Source organism: Dermacentor albipictus, chromosome 2 (assembly GCF_038994185.2).
Source record: "Dermacentor albipictus isolate Rhodes 1998 colony chromosome 2, USDA_Dalb.pri_finalv2, whole genome shotgun sequence".
Lineage (NCBI taxonomy): Eukaryota > Metazoa > Arthropoda > Arachnida > Ixodida > Ixodidae > Dermacentor > Dermacentor albipictus.
Genome location: NC_091822.1, coordinates 163,047,168 through 163,074,506, shown reverse-complemented (window position 1 = coordinate 163,074,506; position 27,339 = coordinate 163,047,168). Strand labels below are relative to the sequence as shown.

General features: G+C 44.7%; 2 protein-coding genes across 5 annotated transcripts in view; both read left to right on the top strand.

The window, feature by feature from the left end:
• Positions 1–14,892, top strand: part of LOC139056240 (chromosome-associated kinesin KIF4-like) — a 75,761-nt gene extending 60,869 nt beyond the window's left edge. For both annotated transcript variants that reach the window (XM_070534301.1, XM_070534300.1), the window contains 4 exons: positions 3,780–3,902; positions 6,425–6,475; positions 12,876–13,007; positions 14,071–14,892. In XM_070534301.1, the coding sequence (XP_070390402.1) occupies positions 3,780–3,902; positions 6,425–6,475; positions 12,876–13,007; positions 14,071–14,151 (387 nt within the window). In that variant the 3' untranslated portion in view covers positions 14,152–14,892. The remainder of the gene's footprint in view (positions 1–3,779; positions 3,903–6,424; positions 6,476–12,875; positions 13,008–14,070) is intronic.
• Positions 14,893–25,796: 10,904 nt separating this feature from the next.
• The window catches only part of LOC139056239 (chromosome-associated kinesin KIF4-like), a 100,940-nt gene continuing 99,397 nt past the window's right edge, over positions 25,797–27,339 (top strand). For 2 of the 3 annotated variants that reach the window (XM_070534298.1, XM_070534295.1), the window contains exon 1: positions 25,797–25,937. The gene's annotated coding sequence lies outside the window, so the exon portion shown is untranslated. The remainder of the gene's footprint in view (positions 25,938–27,339) is intronic. The other variant, XM_070534297.1, reaches the window with a different exon arrangement.

Below are 27,339 nucleotides of genomic sequence, written 5' to 3'. Positions count from 1 at the left end.
CCCGATGTCTTTGTGGTGGTAGGCAGAGGTTTATGTGCAAAAGGCCTAATAAGCATTTGTGAGCAATAAAAAAAAAAGTTTGCTTGTTGTTTACACAATGTCTTGCTTTGAAGATTTCATGCATTATGTGGTGCTTTATTTCTTATAAATGTACTGTTTGGGTGCTTAAAAGCCATGAAAGCCTATTTTGTACGCCAGTGCTATTGCAAACCCTGTATCCAATATTCGTTAGCGTATATATATATATATATATATATATCGTAACCGCTGATATCGACAACATTCTAGAGTTGCTTTGTTATATCCAATAATTTGACATTTTTACTTGTTAAATCGGGGTTCAACTGTGCTATTTCTGTATTGCTCCCCCGGACTATTCCATGGCTAGTGTATCAGTTTGTCGTTTTGTCTCTCTGCTCGGTACTTGCATCACAGGCAATGATAAAACGAAAGTAATGTACAGTCAACTGTCGATGTAATGAAATTCTAGATATAATGAAGTATTTAACATGCTATTATTTCCTGTCCATGAACACTATGCATTTTGAAACTCAGCGTAACGAAGTGTGTTTATACACAATTCAGGCACATACCCAGGGGGTCTGCCCTCCCCCCCCCCCCCCCCCGGAATTAAGATGCACACCCCCCTCTCCCAGCCCACGCCACCACTTCTCATACACATTCCTATAGCGCCGCCAAACCACTGTTGAAACTTGACAGCCTTTCGGCGGTCAACACTGCATTGCCTTTTTTCACTCCTTTTGGATGGCGGTAGTTATCGGCATCCTTTGGGGTGTGAAGGCCAGTTCCCTCATCGATTCGGTGCCCACGCGATTAACTCAAGATGCATTCAGTTGTCACCATCTTTTCGACGGTCTTGTGCTTCGCTGTCGCTTCTTTAGTGCAGCCTTCTTCGTTTAGACTGACCCAGGTACCAAGAAAGGGATTCGGTTCGTGGTCAGCTGGTCTGTATTCACATGGAACGAGTTGCTGCCAGAGAAAACGCCAATTGCGTTTAATTTTTCCTTTTGCTTCATTATTTCCTCGAGTAACAGCTCGCCGCAACGCTGACAGGTTCTCGGAACCATATAACCGCGATACGGGTTAGATAAGGTGAAAAATAAAATAATGCGAGACAGCGTCCATCATGGAACCCTGCAATAACCATTAAATCCATAAGCAACATGGATGTCATCCGTTACCTTGTCTGGTTTTTGCCTAATTGTAGAGCACTTTTCGTGCAAAATTGCCACCTGGAAACGAGAGTCGCAAGGCGTTGAGAAATTAAGCGACCTACTGAGGAATCCCTTGTCGGCAAGCGAGGCAACAGCCAAAGAGGAAGAAAAAGCGAAAGTTAACAAATTTAACCGTTGTTTATGAAAATATTTATAGATCAACATCTTTTTATTTATAGAGGAAGTAGAAAAAACGCCGCCAAAAGTGGATAACAATTCCGTGTGCTTTGAATGATGCTTCTACAGTTACCAGTCGAGCGGCCTGACGTAGCCACTTCTATGCTGTGCTTATATAAGTGTCTTGCTAAGCTTCCGCGGTGGGGATAGCACTTCTAGAATCACAGCGTCCTGCGCCCTACGAGGTTGTACTGGACTGGCAGCCAAGCATTGTTACATAACTTCCCAAATAACAATACGAGTTGTTTGCAGTACTTTACTTGGTAGAGCATAAACGAGCGATACGAAACAACTGTGACGGTTCCTCAAATATATATTTCTCTATAGTTCTTCCAGAGCTCATTCAAAAAACGCTGCTGTAGTCGGATACAAATTAAGTCTGCAGTGAAGTCCCGCCCACGCCCTCATAACCGCCAGCCACTGTTCCTCCGGGAGGCTGCAAATAATTCGTACTTCAAACTTTTCCTGTTCCCCGAATAGGGCGGTAACCACAAAAATAAAATTATTAGCGCGTAATTTTATACATTTTTCCTCGCCTATTACAGTGGAATGGCCAAACCCTAATTCTTTATTGAACTGAAATAACATGCTTGCTCTGCTGCCGCTGTTTATTAAGTTTCGCTTTAGTTGGCAGTGAAGTTTCATGAGTAAAACGGGTTCAGCAGTGAAATGGACAACACCGCAGACTTTTGAAGAGTGCAATGCTCAGACTCCGTACACTTGGTCCATGTCTGTAGCACACCTCATTGCTTCCGCCGATGAAAAGACTCTTCAAGAACAGCAGACGCTCCGGAGGTATCAAGTACGACTACATTTTGAAAAGACCGCATGACGACTATTTTGTTTACTTTTGTGATTAGCTGGCGAAGTAACACAACCGCGCACAGTTTGTGTGCCTTGGTTGCCAACTGCTTTTTTTTTTTTAAGTCGTATTCTACTAAAGTAATCTTTATTTTACACTTTGGCTTCTTTACTTCTTGGTAGTGTTCTTACGGCGCTTCATTTGACATAGTTCCCTGTTTTCCAAGTAAAAGAGAGGTGTTAGCACAGCACGTACCTGTAAAATACACCTTATTTCGTTTCTCTTTTGTGGGTTTACGAGTTTTTATGGCGAATGGTGGACGTTATTCACATTTATACTAGTAAAGTACACCCTCCCCCCTCATTTGCATAGAAGTTACTTTGGGTTGCCCCCCCCCCCCCCCCCCGAAAAAATATCCTGTGTACATGCCTGATACAATTTGAATATAAATTGAATATAAAGAAATTTCACTGCCGCTGTGAAGGAATACTGAGGCAGTAAATAGAAATTTCTGAGGACTCATTTGGTCAAATGGTTGAAATACATGTGGCTGCTTAAGAACTTGCCTCTCAAATCGTGCGACCCAAAGCAGCCACCAAAGCAGTACAGTTTCATGTTCCGTATAAAGTGAAAATGTAACGAGATTCTATCACGCCTCATGTGTGACCTATCATGCCCCATGTACCTGGAGCACTGTGTGCTCTAGGTACAAGTGAAAGGATGGAAGGGTGAGCCAAGAAGGATGCTGGCTTGATGAGCACAGTCTTCCCGCGTGAGGAAGGGAAGGAGCGAGCTTCCGGTAACGCATGGGTGATTAGGGCAAGCATCAACGTGCGTCTACTTTTCTAGCGCAGCTGTTGCTGCGCACGGTTGTCAGTGTGGCTTGACCGCATACACAGCCTGCATGCCCTGCTTTTGAGGTAACCTGCTACACGTGCAAAGACTGGGCAAGCTGAGATGGCGTGGCCCTGTGCCTTCCCTCTTTTAGTGATGGAGGTTGCGCAATCTCGAGTTTTGAAGATGTATCTAAGCAACAAGCAGACGAAGCATTTTTCTCCCAGCTGCTGGCGTTTTTCATGATGGCATCGCCCCACTGTGACCAACACTATCAGCCACGGGGGCAGTGTACATAAAAGCATGGCTGGCTTCGCTTTGTACTAACAATGTGACGATACTGTCAACACGGCATGAAACCATATGTTTCGTTGCCGACTCTGAAAGTGAACAAAACAATTCTTTTCTCATTTAAACTTGCTTTTGCCAATTGCATAGTAATTCAGAAAATTTTGCAGGCCCTTCCGTGTAAGAGAAGTCCATCTGTGGCTGTACTCATTTTGCATGAAATATTGAAGTTCAATAGAACATAATTTTGATATAACAAAGCAATTTGCTAATATTACCAACTTCATTATGGGGAGGTCTTTCGTTACATGATGTGTACATTTACCCAGTTCTAATGCCTACTTACTGATCGACTAACCCAGCAACAATATCCATACATTTAGAAACCACACCATGCACCTTGTTTCGTTGTGACACCTCGTGTGGCATGTACATTGTTGCAGACGAAAACTGGCGTCAAGCCACGAGCCCTCACTTTTGACGACCTGGAGTCGAGCATCGAGAGCGAACACTACAGCGATGTTGAAAACGACCCAGACTGGTGTCTCAGCAGCGAACTGGGCCAGGTAACCACATGTTTCACTTTCACTACTCTGGAACAGTTCACAGTAATCTGCCCTGTACTCAACAAATGCAGTATTCAGATGTTTGCACCAGTTATTGTGCAACAGAATTATGAGGCTCTTTCATCACAACTACAGACCGCTGAAAAGGAATAGGTGAGGCTAGATTGCTGGATTATATTTACGGATGTCAGTTAGGATCACTTGCCTAGTTTGCCATTTGTGACGCCATGGACCAAGGAAATTCGTCGCCAAGTCCAAACATTGATGTTCTGCATTATCGCATTCATGCATGTGCATTCCTAGCTGCACACACAAGACATGCGTCTCACCTCCATTTGTTTCCTACTCTACTAGCATGCACAATCCTTCCCATTACCGTTGCCCAGGGTGCCCTCACGTGGAATTGCTCATAGGTTGGGCCTTACTGTGAACTGAGGATTCATACTTGAGAAAGGATTAAAAAAAATTGAAGCCAGTGATAGCCAAGGGATCAGTTTCTCTTAACTGTAGTATTGGCTTCTTGTGACGCACAGCACAGAACAAACCATTTGAGACAATTGGCACGTGAGTCACGTCGTATACCATGTGAGAGTGCAGCAGTTTCCATTGGGTCACAGATAAAGGAATGAAACACGAGAATCGTAGTCAACCACACCACTATTTTTTGCATGCGTCGTATCGTATGGCAGCAAGTTTCTCATAAAAGCAAGAGACTTCACAGGGGTCGGGGAACGACTGGTGAGAACCAACCCTGTCCATGCTAGGAGCCCCCCCAGCGCTTGACCTGCTGAGCAGATCTTCGACGACTGCCGACTCTGCGACACGTCTCCCTCAAATCCTTTGCCTCAATATATCGCGAAATGAAAATGAATAAAGAGCTGCATTCAAATTTTGCATTGAGGAGTATTGTAATCACGAGTGAATTTTTTTCACCTCTATGAATGGCCTTAGAAATGGTAAGCTGTCATGTAAGAAGTGTCATTCAAATCACTGTGGTGTTTAAGGGGAAGCTTCTCCCAAGAAGCTCCTATCCTGGTACATGGGAATGAAGAAATCATTTTGCTCAGCATGCAATGCACCACATTTAATGTGATTTGTTGCATTTGAAAGAAAGTTAAAATCTGCCAACTGCAAGGAATAGACAATTTTACACCATTTTTTTTTTACAAAAATTGTTGAAAATCACAATTTAATAACTGTAGCATTGTGATTGCAACTCTAACTTAAGCATAATGAAACATAACTTATGTAGCCTGCAATTGTTTGACATCTTAAGTGGACAAAATTGATGTTTTGTACAACACTATGAAAACTCCACTAATACACAAGTACTTTCGCAAAACCATCGTAAACATTAACAATTTCACGTAAGCTGCTATATATTGTCCACTTTAGATGCTATGACAGATGCTATTCTTTCTCAACTTACCAATTTTCTGTAATTTCTAATAAAAAAAATTGAGGACCTAGTTTGAAATTTTGGTTTGAGGCCCTAGGGTGAAATTTTGCTTCCTATGGTTGGTAGAATTCTGCTCTCTTATGTGCAGCAAATTTCATTCATACTGGTTCAGCAGTTGTCTAACAAGAGCATTGCATTACTTCAGATGTAAATATGAAAGTGAGAGTTGGCCTAGAGTTATAATCTCCTGGCTGAATCCTTCTTCCTTTACTCTGAATGTGCACCTTCTGATGAGATGAAGGCCAAAATCCAATGATCGCAACTGCATGTAAGCAGTCCATCAATTCCCACTTCCTTCTTCATGCCAACTTCATTCTTTCTATGCACCTCCCCATGGGCATGCACATGTAATGCCTCTGTGCACACTGTACATAATGTAAGGACTTTGCATGTTGCATTAGGGGGAGGGCACCTATGATGAGGGCTACTATCAGCCGCACCCCAAGAGAACAAGAAAGATGAAATCTCGAGGGAGAATACCAGCTAGTCAGCGGCCAAGGACGAGTGGCATGCCGGACCACCGGCACTGCCCCACTAAATGTGGCTGCGGTCTCCTTCAATGGTAGTCTCCGCAGATTGAACTAAACTGCACCGCCTCTTTGCATTGCGCTTTCTTATTGAAATCTGCAATGCTGTGATGGTTGAGCATGGACGAGGCCTATCGGTGTTGCCACTGCAGTTGGAAAGTGGGTGCGACATTCTGTCGCTTAACCTGAAGTCGCATGTTCAATTCCCGCTGGCAACATTTTGGTGGGTACCGTGCTATGGGTGCACATTAAAGAATCCCAGGTGGTCAAAATTAATCCGGAGCCCCCCACTACGGCGTGCCTCATATTCGTATCATGGTTTTGGCACGTAAAACTTCGGAATTGAATTCTAATTTCAACATTTCGGGGGGGGACAAGATGGGAAAAAGATAAAGCTTGTGTATCATGTTTTGGGAGCAAATTAAGCGACCCAAAGTCGTGAAAATTAATTCACAGCCCTTCTCTTCAGCACCTCTCATAGCCTTTGTGTTGGTTTGTGATGTTGAATTGAATCACTCTTCTTTTATTCCCTTTAGGCCAGCCGCAAGCGGAAGTCGTCGGAGGAGGAGAAGCCTAAATCCATGAAGGTATGTTATTGCTCTTCTGTGCCTTGGAAGAGGGACTTCAGTAATGGAGTTAAGGAAATCGCTTTTGGCATGCATATGTGTACAGGTAACTCCTGCACAACGCTTGGCAGAAGAGGACTGGCAAAAATTTGTAGATTATGATTTCATTGTTTTATGAAATCTCTGTTCTTTTTGATTTTCCAATTTTCTTTGTGGTATGGATGTTATGCTGTTTCTTTCACCTCCTCTTGTTTATGTGCAGCAACTATGGTTGACTTCCGTTAATTGGACGCTGCCAGGACCAACGAAATTGATCCAATTATCCAGCGAGTCGAGTTAAACAACATGCAGAAAAAACGTCAAAGAAACGTCGCTGATTCACTTGGACCAATGTGTGGACCAATGAGAAAGTAGCACAGCCATTTGCTTCCATTTGACGCCTAAATAGATCTAGTCTGGCTACAATAACTCCTTGCGGGCTGTGTCAGCTGCATGGTCGGCAGCATTAGCCCGCTCTTGCTTGCATGGAGTGTGGAGTGATAAATATGCGGCGGCGCTTCGCACTGAATTTTTCGCTGCAGAAAATTTGGCGCTAAAGATCCCTCCATGAAGGTTGGCCTTTATGCAGCAAAGCACACGAACATCGCTAACACAATTCCTGGCCCAATTTTCCTGGGAAAGAAAAGAAGGCAAACACCGTAATCAGACATTGAGCTACCATTATTGCATGAAAAGTTTTCCTATAGCACGTAAAAAGTGAGTGTTTTGTATGGGAGGATGACATTCAATCAACACATTCACTGTCCCCTAAGGTCAGCCAAAAGAGGCTGCCAGTAAGGGAGTCACTATTGGGGTCACCAAAGAGGTTAGGCATACGTACTGGCCAAGTTCGAAATATTTCGAATTATTTGGCAAAAGCCAAGTTTAGGATCGAAATAAAAATTTGTGCCCATAAATATACATAGGCGCCAGCCGGGACTTTTGGTCAGGATCGAATTAACCAAGGATTCAAGTTAACTGGAGTCGAATCAAAGGAAGCCTATTGTATATCCGGAGAGCGGGGTTTAGACAGCAGTCAGCTGTGTGTAAAAGACAGTTCTTTAGATAGTAAAACTTTTATATGAACAACACAGATATAATACTTGGATGTAACGGAGTAAGTTTAAAATTTCCTTGGCCATGCTTTATTGCAAGGAATATTCTACTACTGTATATAAAATCAAAATTCAAGATCCAAGGCAGTAGTGGGTACATTGAAATGAATATTTGTTAGCCGACAGCTCAAAATATGTATTCTGGTGATAAGAATGTGAAGTATGCAGTAAGTGCAACTTAAGACTACACAAATACAAATACAGATACCTTTATTTCAACATCGGGGATGTTAGGGGTGCACCTAAAAAGCCTATGACTGGCTTGACAGAGGGGCGCACCCCCGTACATAAAAACCGGCAGCAACAGAACACAGACAGAACAATAGTAATAAAAAAGACTACAGTGCATAGGTAAACATCATATTCAATAAATATTAGTGAACATCTTCTTGCAATAACAAATAAATGAAGGCGGCAGAATTAACACGAAACACTCAGGAACACTAAAGAATGCAAAACGAAGAATAACAATAAGAGAAGAAAAAAAGAGGAAGGAGGTGCAAACTTGCAGTAAAGAACACCCGTATCGTTAGGTTTTCAGTGCTCATTGCACCGATTAAGAAGAGTTGGAATTATATGTCGGAGCATTTGACGACCGTAATTAGTACGAAAGGATGGCACGTGCCAGACGTCGTTGTTACGTGTTGTGTAGTAATTAGCTTTGGGCCGTAAGTTAGCTGTGTCATCAAAGAATGTGTCATGATTTTTCAGTTTTCTTTCATATCGTTTACTTAGCAATAAATTATATAGGAGATTAATTGGTGTTACCTTTAATGATGCGAAAAGAGGTTGAGTGTGAGCAGTAAACGTAAGCTCACACAGTTACTGTGAGCAGTAAATTCCGGACGCATGTCCAGCAGCTTGACTTGGCTGGCCCCTTAGTCGTAAAGCCCATATGCCACTCCTGAGTGATCACATGGTTGCTTATTAACAACCGTGCAAAGGGTTAGTATTGCTCACTTGCCATGCATTTACATGACAAGCCACTGATGAGCCATCACAATTGGCCCATCAGAGACATCGCACTTTTGTTTCTTCTGCATACACTCGATTACAATACATATATATACAGTCGAACCCACTTATAACAATATTAAAGCGCCACGAAAATTTTATTGTTATAACCGATAATTGTTATGACGGGGTTGCATGAAAAAAAAATCAAAATAGGGGGGCGGCAGAGCTGATGTGAGAAAACTATAATAGGGGGGGGGGGGAGTGCCCCTCCCCACCACGTTCCTTCATCCGACTGCTGATTGTGTTCACTCACTTAACTGCTTCCTGGGTGCTCCCATTGCGTGTAACATGCCATGGCTGTCGAGGTTAAAGAATGGCACTGCTATATCAACTGCAAAGAGGGGTCGTGGGTAGCAAGCAATATGCAAGCTCTGCTGAGGCATCGCTTTGGTGGCCCCAAAAGGCGCCTTTTAAAAATCGCGAGAAGGTTGTCGCAGCAGCCTGTCAGCTTGAGAAATCCAGAAGAAATGTTGAGGCAAGCATCTTGCTACGTACTTCTCAGTGGCTTGCATGAGAAAAGCCTGTGTCCATCAGCCTTGCATGCTTTATGTGAAGCTAGCCGACATCCTTCTCTGGGGCATCAAAGTGTTCCACACAGTGCAGCGGAAGGTTCCACGCCAAAACGAAGCCTCAGAGGGACTGAATCGTCTGCTGCACCTCCTGTGAGAACGTTAAGGCAGCCTGCCCTACCATGTCATCGCTGCTGTCGCTATTCGATGAAAGCACATTCGTGATGATCACCTCATCGGTTAAAAACATTTAGCTTCCAAATCTAAAGGCATGCGCTTTCTTTTTCTGGCAACATTGTGCATTGCTTGATGATCAGCCATCTTCTGGTTCGGCGACAAGTAAAATGACGCTGAGAAAAACCATGTGACCAGGAACAATTTAAATGCAATGAACAAAGACGAACGCGAGCGATTGAGCCGTTTGCAGAACTGCGCTGACTGAGGAGCCAGCAAGCAATCTGGGAGCAGTGCAGTTAGCACGGTCCATTCATATTTCGAAGGGTGGGCGGTGTAGAGCTATGGGCACAGCCCATTTGTGTTTGGATAGGTGAAAAGATGACAGGAAAGAGGCGCGCGAAGAAGGCTGGAAAATTATCGCATGGGAGCTGTTGGGGAAGTGGGCTATTGTGCAGCGGCTCTAATTTCTCGTTTCTTTTTTGTTTTTATTTTTTTTATTTTTTTTTCAAGAATTTCTCATTTCACTACCTTTTGACACTGGCACCCAGCAGTCAGACTACATTGTTATAACCGATATATTGTTAAAACTGGTATCGTTATAAGTGGGTTTGACTGTATGTGTGTATATATATATATATATATATATATATATATATATATTTGCTGATACTAGTGCGTAAATTTAAATCGAATATTAGATTAAAAAGATTTTTTTTTACTGGATGTGTCCTTGTTAGAAGGTTTGACTGCATACCGGCCGCGATTGCTTAGCAGCTGGGGTGTTGTGCTGCTAATCACAAGGTCACCAGATCAAATCCCAGCCGTGGCAACCGTATTTCGATGGGGGCGAAATGCAAAAACGCCTGTGCCCCATGCATTGGGGGCATGTTAAAAAATCCTCGGGTGGTTAAAATTAATCGGGAGTCCCTCACTATGACATGCCTCATACCCAAATCATGTTTTTGGCACGTAAGACCCCTGAATTCAATTGGTCTGTATGTATTGCTTATTTAAGAACTTAAGGCAATGCAATGCAGGAGAAAATGTTTATCAGTAGCATCAGTGTCCAGAAACATGCACATGTCCATCTTGAATTGCTGCCATACCCTAACGTAAAATGCTGCTTTCTTTTCTGCAGAATGGGCAGGCTGTAAGTAGCGCACTTTTCTTTCTGTTAATTATTCTACTGGTTTTGTTTCAAGCAAAATAAAATAAGTCTGCATTGTGTTTGCTTGAAGAGACTTTCACAAAATGGCATAAGCTTTTGCACTGTGAATGCCGGATTGGCCTGTGGTGGTGTTTCCGTGCACACCATCAATGTTACTAATGCAACAGACTGATACTTAAGTTACTAACGCAGTAGATTAACTCTAAGAAAAGCCATCTTAATGTTAAGCTAAACATTTTTGAAGCCTTTCTCATTCCTATACATCTAGAACTTTGGTTAGGCTGAACAGCAGTGATGAAAAAACAAATTGACATACAAGGTTCCTCACAAAGTCTACCGCAGTATTGAAATGGGCAAGATTCCTACACTGTCTAGAAGCCACAAAATTAGGTATTCATGTTTTTGAACGAACATGGCCGTTCATATCAGCTGTCCCTGCTTCATTTGTCCTTCAAGCAACTACAATTTGTGGCTACGAAATGGCTAGAAAATGGCTGTGTGAATTTCAAACTACTTTCTTTTCTGGGCTCTCTGTCCCGGTGTTAGCAGATGTGGTTACACATTTCCTGTTAAGCTTAGGAGCACTCATGATCAAGAACTTATCTCATAAACGGGTGCAAGTCCTTTTATTGGCCAAGTGAACGTGCAGATATTTTAAGATAGATAGGTTGTGGATTTGATTTCAAGCTGTCACAACTGCATTTTGATGAAGCAGATTCCAGAAATGGCCGTGTGTGATCTTTAGAAACACATCTGCTTCGGGTGCTCAAAATAAGCATGAAGTCCTTCCCTGTGTAGATTTTTAGTTGTAAGGCCACACCAAATAAAGTATACTTTGTCTTGATGAACTCTATTAATGTGATAACAAGACAATCTTATGGTTTGTTCAGTTCCAGAAGTATAATTCACTTCCTGCCATTCGTTATATTGACATGTGGTTTCTTAAAGTGGCAAAGTTTATCAAAGTGAGGAGTTCACCTTAATGTTGTGGACAGCAGTAGCGCATACAATGAAGCAAAATAAAGATGGCATCGCTTTGAAATGTCTCTGAAGAGCTATATTTTGTAACAATCAATTTTTCCATTTTGTTTGTCCTTCATTAATAACTTGCATGACAGTGTGATGCTATTATTGCTAAGATAAGCCAGTAAGTGCTGCAGTCTATAAGAAATGAATGGAGCTGTACAAAAATATTGTTTGCAGTACACAGCCTTAGGGCTCTAAACTGCAGGTGAAGGCTTGCTCCAGGGGCCTTAGATGGGCAACTGCAACAAAATTTTGCTTTGGTTAAAGTGCTTACAAGTTAATAATATAAACAATCTAAATAACCTTGGCATAATGGCCTTTGAATTGTACCTTAGCAGATGACACGGACAACTGGTAGTAAATAGGCATTGCACAACTCCCTGAACTGCATGCACGCATGCCGATTCCGCTGTCACGCTGTGGACACCTGGCTGTTCAGGCAGGCACTGGTTCTCAGCATTTTATGGTTTAGCATTTTGAGATGTGGTATCAAAACCATAAAGTTTCGCAAGCTTTATAGGGCGTGTCCACACAATGTCAAATTAGCAGAAAGGCTGCTTCATGTTTATGCCAAACATCTATACTTATAATTCAGCACAGGCTCCGCCTGCAAAACTGCACGGAATTTCCCTCTGTACTGGAAAACATAGTTGCCAGGAGAGAGCAATGTTGAAGGAAGTTTGTCGCCACTGTGACATTACAAAAATGAATCAATGTAATTGGTTGGAAGAGCAGAAACGGGTAATGCCCGCCATATGCATTCCAACCAAGTCAGCTTGCTGCTATCCTTTAAAAGTCCACAATCATTACATTTCACCAACGGAAAGATGAAGTTGAGTACCGCGCAATGACTGATGGAACGAAAAATGTTAGGTGCAACATTGATAAACAGGAAAACAACAGTGCAGATTAGAGAGCAAACAAAGTTCGCCAATATTCTGGTTGACATTATAGAGAAAAGAAATGGAGCTGGGTAGGCCATGTAATGCGTAGTGTAGATAACCACCGGTCTGTTGAGTATCACAATGGGTGCCAGAAGAAAGGGAGCTGCAGTCAAGGACGGCAAGGAAGTAGTTCATGCGATCAAATTTGAAAATGTTCAGGCACAAGAGGGGCTCACTGGCAGCAGACGTGGGTAATTGAAGATTTTCGAGAGAGGCCTGTATCCTGCAATCAAATAGTCTGATGATGATATTGAATTGCTTGGCACATCTATGCTTATACTGTTTGAGTGTGACAGTGGTGTACTTGCTACTGCATTTTTAGGTTGTTTCGGGCTATATATACACGATTAGAAATGCTTGTTCTGGATGTCCTGAATCTTGTTGCGGTTGGCGTTCAAGTGCTTGTCTTGCTATCGTTTACTGAAGCGCTCTACATCGGCGGCTGCCTGCAAGTGCCGAGGACTGTGCCGCTGGGGACGCTGTGGATGTTCCAGGAAGCAGAGGAGCTGCTCCTCCCTCTGCTCCTGCAAGGGGGAGTGTCCAGTGGCGCAGCACTCCGTAAGTAGTAATATACAGTTTGTTGCAAGAGCCACCGTGATACCAGCAATTTCTTGCGCCTAGTTAGGTTATTGGTGAAACGTAGACTGCATTGAATTCTAAAAAAAAAAAGCCATAAACTGACCTTGCCAAGATTGAGAATCTTTTACTGGGCCAAAACAGCACAAACTGTGAATTAAGTACTTTGAAATCTGACTCCACCCGGACAGTGTTAAAGGCACGTTGGTATTGGCTCAAAATTCAAGAAATTCAATTTTGACATTCACATTCTTCTAACAATCAACCTGTTACCGCAAAATTTACCAGCCTAAACTAGTTCAGCGTTTCTCTTTAGTGGCTCTTCAAGCTGTCTCTGGGATCAGCACCGTCCACTCAGGCAGACAGCCATCCACGCACTGTGCGGGAAAGAGCCAAAGAAATCTCCGCTGTATACTTGACAAGCACGGCTCAAGTGCTTGCAGGAGCTCGTATCCATCCTCATGGGGCTTCATTGGCAGCCACATGGTATAATGCTAAGCAATGCTGTGAGAAGGCAACTGCAAAATGCCCTGTGCCACTGTACACTTCAGAATGGCAGAACTCCTCTCTTATTTTATCTATTAAAATACATATCGTAGGGGAATGTTCACAAAAGTGTCCAAAGTGGTCTGGCTCTTAAGTGTTCCTGAGTGGTACCCGCTGTAGTAGCTTAGCTTAGCTAGCGGCTAGGGCATTGTGCTACTAAGTTTACTGGTTCATCACAGCCGCGGTGGCCGAATTTCGATGGGGACAAAATGCAAAAATGCTCCTGTACTTAGGTATACTAAAGAACCCCAGGTGGTCAAAACTAATCCCGAATCCCACCCACTATGGTGTGCCTCCTAATCAGATTGTGGTTTTGGCATGAATACCCCCAGAATTTTATTTTTTTTCCTGAGTGGTTTAGGGCCCCTTTATAAAGGTGTTGCAGCTTATCCAGAGGTGCTCATTTAAAAAATAATACAAACAAGTTGTTTGTAGTTACTGAAAGTGGCTTAGTCTTCCGACTATATTTCTTTATTTTTGTCCTGCATTCTTCTTTCAGGAGTCCGATTTGGCCATCCCAGAGGACACCTTGACCGAAAGCTTGCCAGAAAAGCAGCTCTCTCTTAGGAGCAAACAGTGACGTGGCACATTGTGTACATATTATATATTTATATGCGTGTCTGTACGAACGCTTTATGAATTGGATGACGTGAATTTGTGTGGCCGCTCTACATCATTCTTTTACCGCCTCTTTGAAGGAACACAGCTAGCGCTCTCTCATAATGAACTCGCTGCTTTTAGTTTTTACCATTTCAATGTCTCCACTTATTTTAAGTCTGTTTTAATTTCATAATTATTGTCACCTTCTACTTCATTCATCACATTGCTCTGTGTCTGACAACTCAACCCTATGCTGTGTTTTGTGACAAACATTTGACAGCCACCAAGACAGCATGGCAGTGGCATCTAGAAGGTAACTTTAATCTACAAGTGTCATAGTGAACTGAGATGCACTGAAGTAGTTGAGGCCTGCACAGGAACTGTTGGCATCTTATGTTCCTTCCATAATTCGTTCACCTGCATGGATTAGCTTGGATGACCTGCAATTTCCCATTTTTCAAAGGAAGGCAGGAGCTGGGACAAGTCAACCATCTAATATTCGTCTTGTGTGCCGTGCATGCGTGTACATGTGCGTATGTGTGTGGAGAGTGAGCAATGTTGGCTTACGTGGAGGTACTTCCAAAACACAAGTTAAACAAACCTGCCAAAAATATCTGTGGGCACATTGTCCTTTTCTGTCTTGAATGGCGTCTTTGTGGGGCTTCTTTTTTAGTGATTAATATGTGGATGTACAAATGAATAAATGTGTTCAGAAATTCAAGAGAGTCTGACTAAATGGTGTCGGCAGTCCTGACGCCTTAAAGCCAAAGGGTGAACAGATATGATGACGGAGCACATCTGTATGCCCTGACCTGCATTTTTAGAGTGGTGTGGATCGGAAAGCAAATGGGGATAACCGATATTCTAGTTTACATTAAGAGAAAAGAAAAATGGAGCTGGGCAGGCCATGTAATGCATAGGACAGATAACTGGTGGACCATTAGAGTTATAGAATGTGTGCCAAGGGAAGGGAAGCACAGTAGAGGACGGTAGAAAATAAGCAAATTTGCAAGCGCAAGTGGGGATCGGCTAGCGCACGAAAGGTGCAATTGGAGATCACTGGGAGAGGCGTTCGTCGTGCAGTGGATATAAAAATAGGCTGATGACAATATCGGTATATGCATGATATGAATCACATACTCGTGGTCATGATGCAGTCATGGTAATTTCTTTAGCTCGATATAATCGGGATATGCATGACATGCATGCTATGATAAGAATGATGTCTGGTGATGCTTTGCAGAATGTCATGATGTTGTATAGCAAGCTACCTGCAAAATGGTTTGTGCAACATAGATTCCCACAGTGCGTGGATCTGCATAATTTTCTTCTAAGCCCAATAATGTGATCACTATACGACTTGCTATCACACAAACTCTTGCTTAATTGATGCATTATTAGCGTGAAAACTTACTGGGGCTTTATTTCTGCTTTTGCATGATAGCAACGTCCGCTGGTAGCGAGAGGCATTTTGTCAATGCACTTAACTGTGCAATGAAAAGTGTGCTTAGTTCTTTTTGGTCTGCCCATATGCCTGACCAATCAATCTGTACCAACGTGTACTAAATGTAATGTACACAAAGGTGAGTGATAGAGAATGCTCAAGGCACTACCCAATAAATTGGGCAGAATTCATCTCGCAATGACTGTTGACTGTAAAATGTTTAGCATGGAATCAATGTAGCAACGCAACGCACTGCCACTGTTGAAACTAGTTATGTATGTATCATGTAGTGCTTTGGGGACTCCTCTTTCGCGCTTCCCTAAGATCACTTGGGGCCATCAGGCGCTGCTGCCACGAAGCCTGTAGGTGGCCAGTAAATGCATGGCACACCAGTGCATGCGAGTGTTGAGAAATGTGTCATGTGGCAACTGGGCTCTTGTGCTTCATTCTGGACACTCTGCACCATCTAGTGGCCGATCTACTGCCGAGAAATTCACACGTGGCCTCTGATACAAGAAGTGCGTAGCACAGGTGGCTCAGAATTCTGAGAACTGTTGCCTTGCTTACGCTCAGTGGGTAATACTAATTGACCCAAATTGGTGAGAGGTTCATTGAAGAGCAGTACATACACAGTGCATTCATAGTGCAGCTTGACAAAGTGTTGGCCTGAAAGGCATTCATTGAAAGCTGCACATACGCAGTGCATTTGTGGTGCAGCCTGCTAGTGCATAGGGTTGCTGTCCTTGAGGAACCCTTGTGAACTGGGTTTGATTCCACTCGGCATTGGATAAGTTTAAGGGATCTTTTTCGTCACTGTAGAGCAGTGGCGTAGCCAGAAATTTTGTTTGGGAGGGGCTATGCCACTGGCCCAAGATTATATATATATATATATATATATATATATATATATATATATATATATATCTGCACGTTGCAGCTCAGCCTCCTCCTTAAGAGGCAGCTTTAGCTCGGGTGCTCCTATTTAAGTACTTGTAGAAGGGGAATTCGTTTTTCCCTGCAACCACTTCACCAAATTTGAGGAGGTTTGTTACATTTAAAAGAAAAAGTTTAATTCTAGCGACTACTGGCTTCGAATTTTTCATCTAGGTGGTCAATTATTTAGTAAAAATTGGCCAAAATTGAACATTTTCAGAAAACGAAACTATCATGTTTAAAACTCCGTGACTCAACAATGAAAAATGATATCACAATTCTGTAAATTGCATCTACTAGTACATATACAGCGGACAAAATGGATATGTTACACATAAATCTCAAAAAAAATTTAGTATTGTGGAAATACGGCTTTTGCAGAACCCTTGTACACAACGTAACCAATTCACGTAAGATACAAATTGACACAGCAAACTTGTCCGCTTTGACTGTTATAATAAATGCCGTTTACAGAACCACAATATCTGTTCTTCATGCATATAGCTATTAGTTTGTAAACGTCGTGCTTCTATTTTTTCAAACTTTCAAATTTTCCAAAATATTTTAAACAAAATTCAGGCCCTAAATCGAAGTTCTGTTTCCAACAGACACTAAGATTTAACTTTCTCTCTCAAATGCAACCAATTTCAATAAAAGCGATTAGCAGGATTATCTCAGAAAAGCGTTTCTGCGTTTTACAAGTATTTCAATAGGCCGCGTCGGATTGGGCCCGAGCTAAAGCTTCCTCTTAAACAATTTATCGAGGGATCAAATAGATGAATAATAACTGCATTATCATTGCCAAAGATGCTGCAAACGAATTCTTGAAAGCTACGCACTGTAAATACATGTAAAATATGTTTTTTTTTCATAAAATATTGTACTCGTATGTGCCAAAAATTGTGCCCAACATAACTGACGTCAATGCTTCCATGTTTTTTGTCTATTTATCAAGTAAAGAAAATATCACACGAACATTAGAACTATATCAGCTCGAAACCAGGAAAGCAGTGCATGCCGCTGATATGAAAAATTAAAAGGCAATGAACTGAACAAGTTGAGGACAAATATGTTAATGAAACTTTGTCATTCAAGAACCGTGCTTACATTCTCGTATATATGCAATGGCCAGTGAAAAATCTCAATGACGCTGTCGTTTGTTCCAATGTATTACGCAGGAGTAGCTGTCCCTTGTCGTGTATCGTGAGTAATTGCACCGAAGTTATAGTCGCGACAGAGAGCACGTATAAAAAGCAGGAGTTCTGCAAGATATGTGAGAGCAAGTCAAATGAATGAGCCAACAACGGGGTACTTTTTTAAAAGTAGTCTTCATGAGAATTTAGACATTTGTCCTATTGACTAATGAGTTGCGTGATTCCCGTCTAATAAAACTCCTCGGTTTGCTGCTTCAAAAGTCTGTATCTGGTTCCCTTGAGCTGTTTTTTCGGTTGCCCCAAAATGTAGAAGTCGCAAGGTGACAGGTCTGAGGTGTATGGCGGATGTTGCAGCGCTTCCCACTTGAACTTTGCCAGTTTTGTATTAACCACATAAGCGACGTGGGGACAGGCATTGTCGTGGAACAAGATGACCCCATCCGTCAATTTTCCACGTTGTTCGTTCTTGATTGCGACACGCTGCCGTTCTGGCGTTTCACAATATCGGAAACAATTGATAGCCTCTCAAGATTTAGCAAATTCTATCAGTAATGGACCCTGTCGATCGAAAAAAAAAGTCAACAACACCTTTCCAGGGGAAATGATGGCCTTTACGTTCTTTGGCCGTGGTAAATTCGAATGTTTCCATTGTAAGCTTTGCCGTCATGTTTCAGGCTCGTAGTAGTAGCACCAAGGTTCGTCCCCGATCACAGTTGCAAACAAGAAGTCGTCATGCTCATTGTGATACCCGATCAGATGAGTCAAGGCAGCGCGAAACTTCCCCGTCTTCTCGGAATGGATAAAAATCTTGGGGATCCATTGCGCATCAAAGAGCCGATAACCGAGAAGCTCATGAATTATGGCGTGAACCGAACCATGACTGATGTTCAGACGGTCTGCCGGTTCATCGATGCTTATCCTCCGTTCTTGTTTCAGCAGCTCATGAACGTTTGAAATTGTGTGGGGGGTGATTGCACGATGGTTTTGGCCCGGTCTTGCAATGTCTTTGCAACGTCCTTTGAACCGTTTGCTCCAACGCTTCACAGTGGTCAATGAAATGCAGTGTTCAACGTACACGGCAGTCATATGGTGATTAATTTCTGTTTTGGAAACACCTTCAGGTGTCAACAAATTCGCGACACCGAGCTGTTCAACTTTTGAAGTGTCCATTATGTGACGCAACCATATTCAACCCAGTGTATGAGAGCATTAAAGAACATTTATCTTCACACCTGCGTGTCACTTTTGTAAATGGGACATGCCGTTCTCCTGCGCTCATGCCTCGCAGATAATGAACCGAACCATTATTGCGCGGTTAGGGTAGGTTCACTTTCATTTGACTCGCCCTCGTACATTAGAAATGCAAAGATACAATGGGATATGCAAATGCGAAAATACGGCTTGATAAAGGACAAAAAAGTGTCACTGGAAACAAAGTTCACTGCATGTAACACAAAACCTCGCAACAAGATATTTAAGTATACGTATAAGTCTCCAATGAGTCTATGTATGTATGAAGAAGTAACTGTATATAATGCGTCAAACAAGGCAAATAAACACATTGCACAATCATAGATTCACAGAATCCTAGATTCCGCCCCCGTTCCATCCACTCCCCCCGATGTATTGCGCGCGACGGAAGGCGGCGCGCTTGCTCCCCGCTTTTCTCCTTTGCGCACACAAGAATGAGCCACCATCGTCGGCTCCCCCATTCCACCTCCCCTCCTACGCTTTCACTCGCACATACAGCATGCAGCGCGTGGTCACGATGTTATCACCCTAGGACTTTATACGAAACATGAGGGCGATGGCAGGAATGCGCCTGGAGTGTCCATATAATTGCTTTCGCAATAACATAATAAACGTATCCGGCAACTGAAGCGTCCCGTCGCCCATTACTTTCCGCAAAAGAAGTATCAAAATCGAACTTTCACCATGCGACAATTCGCTGCGCCGCAACAATGTATTTTTTTTCTGTGAGGCGGAGGCACCAAAATGAATAAAAAACGCATAGGAAAGTATGTTGGCCAGAATCTAATGCCTACTTCGGGCACCTAATGGGGCTACGGAAAGAATACCGAAGAAAACATGAGACGCTTGGTCCACTGAGAACCATACGCATACTGCTCAGTATCCTACAGCGGCGAAACAAGACTTTCCGGAAAGGTTCCGCTCAAGGAATGCGGTGCAATCCTTGGAGTCCCCACAGTGATGGCGGCTAGCGACCATTTTTTTTTTTTCTCGTCTGCTAGCCAGAAAGCGTCCAGAACCCTGTCCGGTGAAAATCCACTCGGCCAGAGCAAACCGAACGCGCACCGAAGTGCACCGCACGGTGGTCGGGGCCATACGAGAAAAACGTTTGCGCTCTGGCTGGCTCTGGCAGCCCGCGGGTAGGGTAGCGAGAACTAAAAAAAAATTGAAGAGGCTCAATGTGTCCTCGCGAATAAAAGTCAAAGTAGAAAAAATAAATACGAACGTAGTTACTTTGGCTGGCTTTAGTGTCTTGACATGGATGTTCTGGCGTAGGTTAAAAAAAATGTTGATATGTTTTTATGTGACAGATGACGGCACAAATGAAGCACCCCAACGCTTCGTCTCATTGGACCTCGCTGCCTGCTATGTCAACTCGTCTGCTAGTGTGTTGATTTGGCTTGTCTCGTTGTATGTTCCGATGTAAGACTTTAGAAAAGTCAATAGACCTTTGGCGCCAAATGTTTATAACAACATTAAACCCACAAAGTTCCGCAATTGAAAATCTAAAGCCCAACTTTGGAAATGTCAATGCACCTTTCACATCAAGAGCTTATGAGATTTATACCCATAAAGTTTCGCAATTGATATCCATGCGCTCCATAGATTCCGTGGCCTCAGTGAGATGCCGCGGCGAGCCCGCTCACCATCAAAGCGCCCTTGAAACTTTGTGCTCGGATGGGACTGCTTGGCGTTATGTGACTCCCGATGTATGGGCGTTGCCATGAAATTCAGTCCGAGTTTGCAATCTTCGCGGTTAAATGTCTTTTCGAGCGTCAAAAAGACATTCTAGACAAAATCCAGAGTGATTTCCGGCGCCGGGGGTCGCTTTGGTCGGCGGTGCATGGACAGCACGAAAAAATTTCGGGGGGGGGGGGGCTGAAGCCCCATAAGCCCCCCCCCCCTGGCTACGCCCCTGCTGTAGAGTCAACTCCTTCCCAGTGGCACATGCCCGATTACCCAAGTTGGCGTCAGAGATGTTCATCGAAAAGTGCACACACCTACTGGATCATGCCCAGTGACCCAAGTTGGCATCAAACAGGTTCATTGAGTACCAGCATAGACCAAGTGGCACATATCCGGTGCTCCAAGTCGTCGGCAGAGTTTTTTTTTAACAGCGGTGCCTCCCAAGTCCTGCATCCACAGTGGCCCATGTCGGTGTGGTTTGTTGAAGAGCGGCATGTATGTACACAATGGCACATACTCAGTGACCCAAGTTGGTGCAACGGTTGGTTTCAAACCTTGTTACCTCAGCACAGCAGCCCTATGCGCTAACCATCAACCATGGACTACCCAGTGACCCAGGTCGCGAAAACGATTGAAGACAAGCATAAATGGGTAGGCAGTTAGCCCCCAGAAAGTGTGTGAAGAGTGCTAGTTGACTGTATACATCATGTCATGTTCGCTTAACCATTCAATGATGATGCATATGAATGCCCGCCTCCCAATTTTTTTTTTTACCTAAGTCGATAAAACACATTGAGAATAAGCATTATCAAGGAAAACAAAAAAAATATTTGCCAGAACTTTTTTATCAATAGGGGCAAAACACCAGACAGAGAACTGCAAGTGGCTTCACCTCAAGCTACCTATGGCTTAGGTTGAAATTCATCCCCCAACTGGCGCGATGGGCTTAGCTCGATCTCCAGGAACCGCTGGTGTAACAGCAACATGGTGGACACAGCTAGCGCACTGGAGCTCATTTCCCGTGGAAACCATGCTTCCTCCTCCCGGGGCTGAGCCACTGCACGAGCAAGCGTCACTCAGCAGCGCCCTGATTGGCCTCCTGAGTGGTGGCCCCTGGGCATCCTCTCCACCAGAGCCTTTTTTCGCTGAACACTTCATCGCCATGGCATAGAGAATCTATGGCCGTGGCAGATGCTCACAGCGTGGCCTCCGCGATCAGCTCCGGCGGCGCGCGCCGGAACGGCGCTGATCGCGGAGGCCACGCTGACAGGCCCGCAACTTCTCGTTCTGGCGCGTGGTGGACGGCGGGTGCGTATTTACAATCCGCTTCTTTCATGGCGCGACGGCGCATGCGCCTGCCCTAGCGGATTAGTCGTGAAACGGGCCGTGCGCCGGGAAGTCCCCCGAAAAAGAAAAAAAAATGGCGGTGGCTTAGGTAAGGTTAAGCCCAGGATGCGAAGCATACTAGCCTTTATTTTAATTGTTGAACCACTGTTTAGCCTGGTGAACTGCTGTTGCTTGGCTATATTTGGTTCGGCTAGACGAAGAAACAACTCATGCGTTACTCTGCTTCGCCTTCAAAAGTGGAACGCGACAGCGTTCCCGTCGACCCGCCAAGGGATGTAAGACAATGGGCTACGGCGCAGCGACTACGCGCCCCGCATTGGACGCGGTGAGCGTCGAGCAACGCAGCGTTCGGCGCGGCAACGAAATGTGCGCCTGAGCAAGCGACGCACGCCTGAGCCTTAGAAACAGCTCGTTTCTAAGGCAACACCGCATTCACTAGAGGCGCTTTTTTCCCGCTTTGAAGCATTGAACTCGTGGCTGAATAAAGGGCAGCCTTGTCTGAAAGAGGACTCGAGACCTTTTGTTTGCGGCTGCTGAAGAGCCCAAACATCCGGGCTTACACTTTTCATAAAACTGAAGTTCGAGTTTTAGCATATGCTGATGATGTAGCAGTGTTTTGTACGGACCATGACAGTGGTAAAGCAGTTGTGCAAGAGGCTGTAAAATTTTGTACTGCAAGTGTAAGTGCTATTAACTGGAACAAGTGTCTTGGTTTTTGGCATGGGAATTGGCAATACAAGCCCGAGACTTTTTGTAACATGCAATGGGCGGTAACTCCAGGAACCTACCTAGGTGTCCCCCTCGAACATTATCGAGATAGCAAAGAATATCGGGACAATGAAGTAGTGCGAATGAAAACCCAGACCGGCAAATGGGGAGGGCATAAATTTTCAATGTTTGCAAGAGCCACAGTGTGTAATTTGTTTTTGGTCGCGAAAATCTTTTATGTGATGCAAGCGTTATGTCTGACGAGGATGTCTGTGCAAAAGCTACATAGAGTATTTGCGATGTTCATTTGGGCCTCAACATGGGAACGTACAAGTCGCAGTAATCTCTTCCATAGAGTGTTCAATGGGGGGCTGGGGTTGTCACATTTGTTCCTGAAACAGATTGTAAGCAGGTTTCTTTTTTTTGCGTGATCAAAAGGATGCTTTTCTGAGAACAATGATTCAAGCTAGACTGCGTGATTCTTTGCCTGATTATGTAGTGTCGTCCATGTATACGGGGCCAATGCCTTTAAGTGCTTTTTTGCGTGAAGTGGTCGCGTCTTTCCGAATACTAAAAGCAAGATTTTCCAGTGAATATCTGGCCGTTGTTACTAGTAAGAAGTTGTACAAAGATCTTGTTGATGTATTCTTGCCTGTACCGTTGTATCGTACAGTATTTGTTTTAGGTTCAGAACGAGATGTTCTTAAGAGAGTTAAACGAATGCCGGTAAGAGCTTCTGTAAAATCTTTCTTTTTTCAACTACATACAGGCACTCTCCCAGTGAAACCGTGGCTGCAAAGCAAAGGCATTTTTGTACCTTGGTCTGTGAATTGCTTTATATGCAAAAAACCGGAGACGATTGAGCATATCTTTTTGGACTGTCATGACGCAGTGTTTTTGTGGGATATTCTAAAACGTAGCCTTAAAAAGGAATTGCCGTTAAGTGCTTTCGGAATACGCTTCCTGCCATGCGCGGAACCAGAGGGAGTGCCTGTCGATCTGTTAATGCTTTTGTGCATGCACAGTGTGTGGCGAACGCGTATGGATATTAGACATGAACGCATTGTTCAAGCCCCAGCACATGAATATTTCATTGAAAGTGTGTTATATATACGCGAATTTTTCTGTGCACAGAGTGACTCTCCTGATTGGCTAAGTGCTTTGGACAAAGTGACTAGCCTACATCGTTCTTATCACACCACACTGATCCGGCATTGACTAGTTGTTTTTATGGACATGTAATACTCACATTGTACCTTCTTTTGCCAAGCCGGTAATAATAAAAAAAAAAATACTCGTGGCTCAGTGGTAGCGTCTCCGTCTCACACTCCGGAGACCCTGGTTCGATTCCCACCCAGGCCATCTTCCAAAGCCACTTCTCCTCTGTCGTGACGTCACGGTGTCACGTGGTATTGAAGGCGACACCGCCGCGCCTGAGGAGCTGGGTTGAGCTCTCGTAATATGCTTCGCATGAAAAGCGCTCGGACGCACGCTGCTGCAAACACCCGTGCCGTGTACCGCGTTGAAACTGTGCTGGTAGCTCGACGTCGGTGCGGTGCCGAAAACGTGCATAGCGTAGAAAAGGGTGAACTTTTTCAACTCGCCGCTGTTTTTCCTGATATTGTTTCTTTTTATGTCGGCGTCGCCTTATTGCAGGTCGGGCCGGGCTCGGGTCGGGCCGGGCGAACTCAGGCTTCTTAAGCGTCGGGCCGGACCGGGCCGCCTGTGGTAGTGTAGGGCCCGGGCCGGGCGCGGGCTCAGAATTGCGGCCAGTGCACAGCTCTAAATTGCGCTTGTCCCTGGGCGTGCCGGCAGAGGTCGTGGGGCGCGGTAGTGCTGAACTTAGCATCGCAAGTTGGCGGCTCGACGCAATTATATTTATTAAATCGTGTGTTTTACTAACTAAAACAGCGTGTCATTATTTCGCGTGCCAGGGCATTTCGCGTGAAAGGGGAATATAAGATCGGCTGTCCGGCAGACAGCCAATTTTTTATGCGAACAACCCCTCCTGGCACGCTTCGGCCACCGCGGCCCCAACCCACGGGCCGCCCTGCTTCCTGTTTTGATCCCCCCGCTACCCCTTGGGTGCCCCGGAGATCCTGCGCCGTCTGCTTTAGTATAGCCTCAGGTGCGCTCTCCTGGGGCCTCCGTTTGTCGGTTACATGTGCCCTCCTGGAGCAGTGCTTGTAAAGAATGCAGTCTATCGTCGCGACCAAAAAAAGCGACCCGCGACTTATACAACACCAGTCAGAACCTTGCCCCTTCAGACAAAGCGATCACCAAATGGGGCGTCCCTGCCCACTGCCTCAGCGCGTGCAGCCAGCGGCGGAGTGTAAACGAACACACACACACACACACACACACACACACACACACACACACACACACACACACACACACACACACACACACACACACACACACACACACACACACACACACACACACACACACACACACACACACACACACAACACACACACACACACACACGCGCGCGCACGCGCACGCGCACGCGCTCGCGCACGCACACACACACACACACACACACACACACACACACACACACACACACACACAAAAGAGGCCTGAAGACACTACGGGGCTTCCGCCAGGCCGGCACACACTCGAGATGACCATGGCGAATTAGGAAGTCACGCTTCATTTCGACGAGGCATGGTGGGTGAAAATCCTTTCTGCACGAGGTGCTAGACGCCAGCCGTAACACCGGCCATACAGGCAACATCGCGTTTGCCCCAAGTAAAATCTTTAGCGCTATTTAGTATCTCACAGTGACAGGCCAATTAGCCCAAATTAGTGCCTTGGACTAAACCGCTACACGTCAGCTCCATAAAACGACAGTGCTAGCGCATTTTCCTAGTGCCGCTATTCACTGTAAAATAAGTTACGCCATTAAAAAGTGAACAAGGGCGTAAATGGGAATATAACTCGCATCCTTGTGCCCAAAATGGTGTAAAAGTGTTAGTTATAAAATAAGTCACACCCTTATTCAATTTTAAGGGCGTAATTTATTTTACAGTGTAGGCCGGCCGATTGCCCGTAGTGGGTTTGTGCCACTTCCTGTGAAGTCAGCACCAGTGCATGATGCACGCGAGTCACGAGCCTCACGAGGTCCGTGCAGTGACAGCAACGCGGCAGCAAGCTCGATCGTCTCGGTCGCCGTCAGTGCTCTCAACCTCGCCATCATTGGCCTCGAGAACCCACCTCTAACCTTTCCGAGAGGTAGGTCATCGTAGCACACAATCTTCGGCGCGTTGCTACAGCCAAAGCTGAGGTTATCGAGAGCAGCAGCCCGCCCTTTACGTCTTTGTGCCTTGATGCGACAGCACTCAGACAGGTATCCTCTGGTCTGTCACAAAGGTCTCTTTGATTTGTCATCCCGTACTGCCAAGGCCACCTAGAAAAAAATGTAAGGCCACCGCATCACCTCCTCTCTCCTGTCAATACGTCACGAGAGTCGGATGGTAGCGGTGGATGGGGGAGCGCTGCGTTTCTAGAACGCGGCGCGCGTTCTCCGTGGGTGCAACGCTAGAGCGGCAACGCGTGGAGCATTTGCTTGGTGGCTTTGGTGGGGCACGCTGCACCGTAACCGCGATTGCTTTTCTTCGATTGTGCGCGGTTCGTCGTACACGGAAGCGCAACGATGCCTGGCTGTTGTTGCGTAACAAACTGCAAGTCCAATTATGACAGAGGACAAAGTGTCCGAGTGCACAAGTTCCCATCTGACCGAGCCACTCGGGAAGCATGGACGAGAGCAGTTCCTCGGAAGGACTTCTCGCCAACGAAGTACACAGTGGTAAGTATTTCTTTCCTCTATTGTTATTCTGGGTTTCCAGACGAATAGGATTCGTCAGCATAGTGCGCAATGCATTCCTGCATGCGTGCTCAATCGATGGGTCTCTGCACCTGTCGACGCGCTTGTAAATTCAACATTTTCGTCGAGCGTCATACCTGTAACGGCTTGTTTTTTTTTTTTCAGCCTTGTGAAAAGCATTTCTTGCCATCAGATTACTTGAAGACGACATCTTACACGGACGTCAAGACAGGAAAAGTGGTCGAAGTTGCCATGAAAAACATCCGTCTGAAGAAAACTGCAGTTCCGAGCTTGTTTCCCAATTGCCCTGCCTATTTATCGCGTCCGCAAGTTTGCGTTCGAGAAGCTCCGGCTGCCAGAAGAGCGCGCTTGGAAGCCACATATTTGCAAAAAGCAATAATGCTTTCTCAGCCAACCCAAGCAGAAGAGGACGCCAAAAATCTGGTTGGTAGCTTTGCGGACTTGCTGAAGGCCTTGCCAAGCTTTCAGTGTTCAGACTTCTGGACAGTTTTGAACAAGGGCTCCAAGGTTTTCTTTTTGGATTTGTCACTTCAATCTGCTCCTGCAGTCCGTACTTCGGTGATCGTGTCCACAGACCTGCGCGTCGAAGTATTTTTTGGTGAAACGGGTGTGAGGAAGTGTGGTGATGTGTTAGTTCCTGAAAAGCCGTGCGACTTGAGAGGTTTGAAAAGAGTGTTACACATGATCGAACAGACACGTAAGGATATCAGCACTGAGCGTTCTGAAAAGGCCCGTCATCTACTGACATTGGTTTCGACATTGCTAGAGGAAGTAAGTGGAAAACATTTC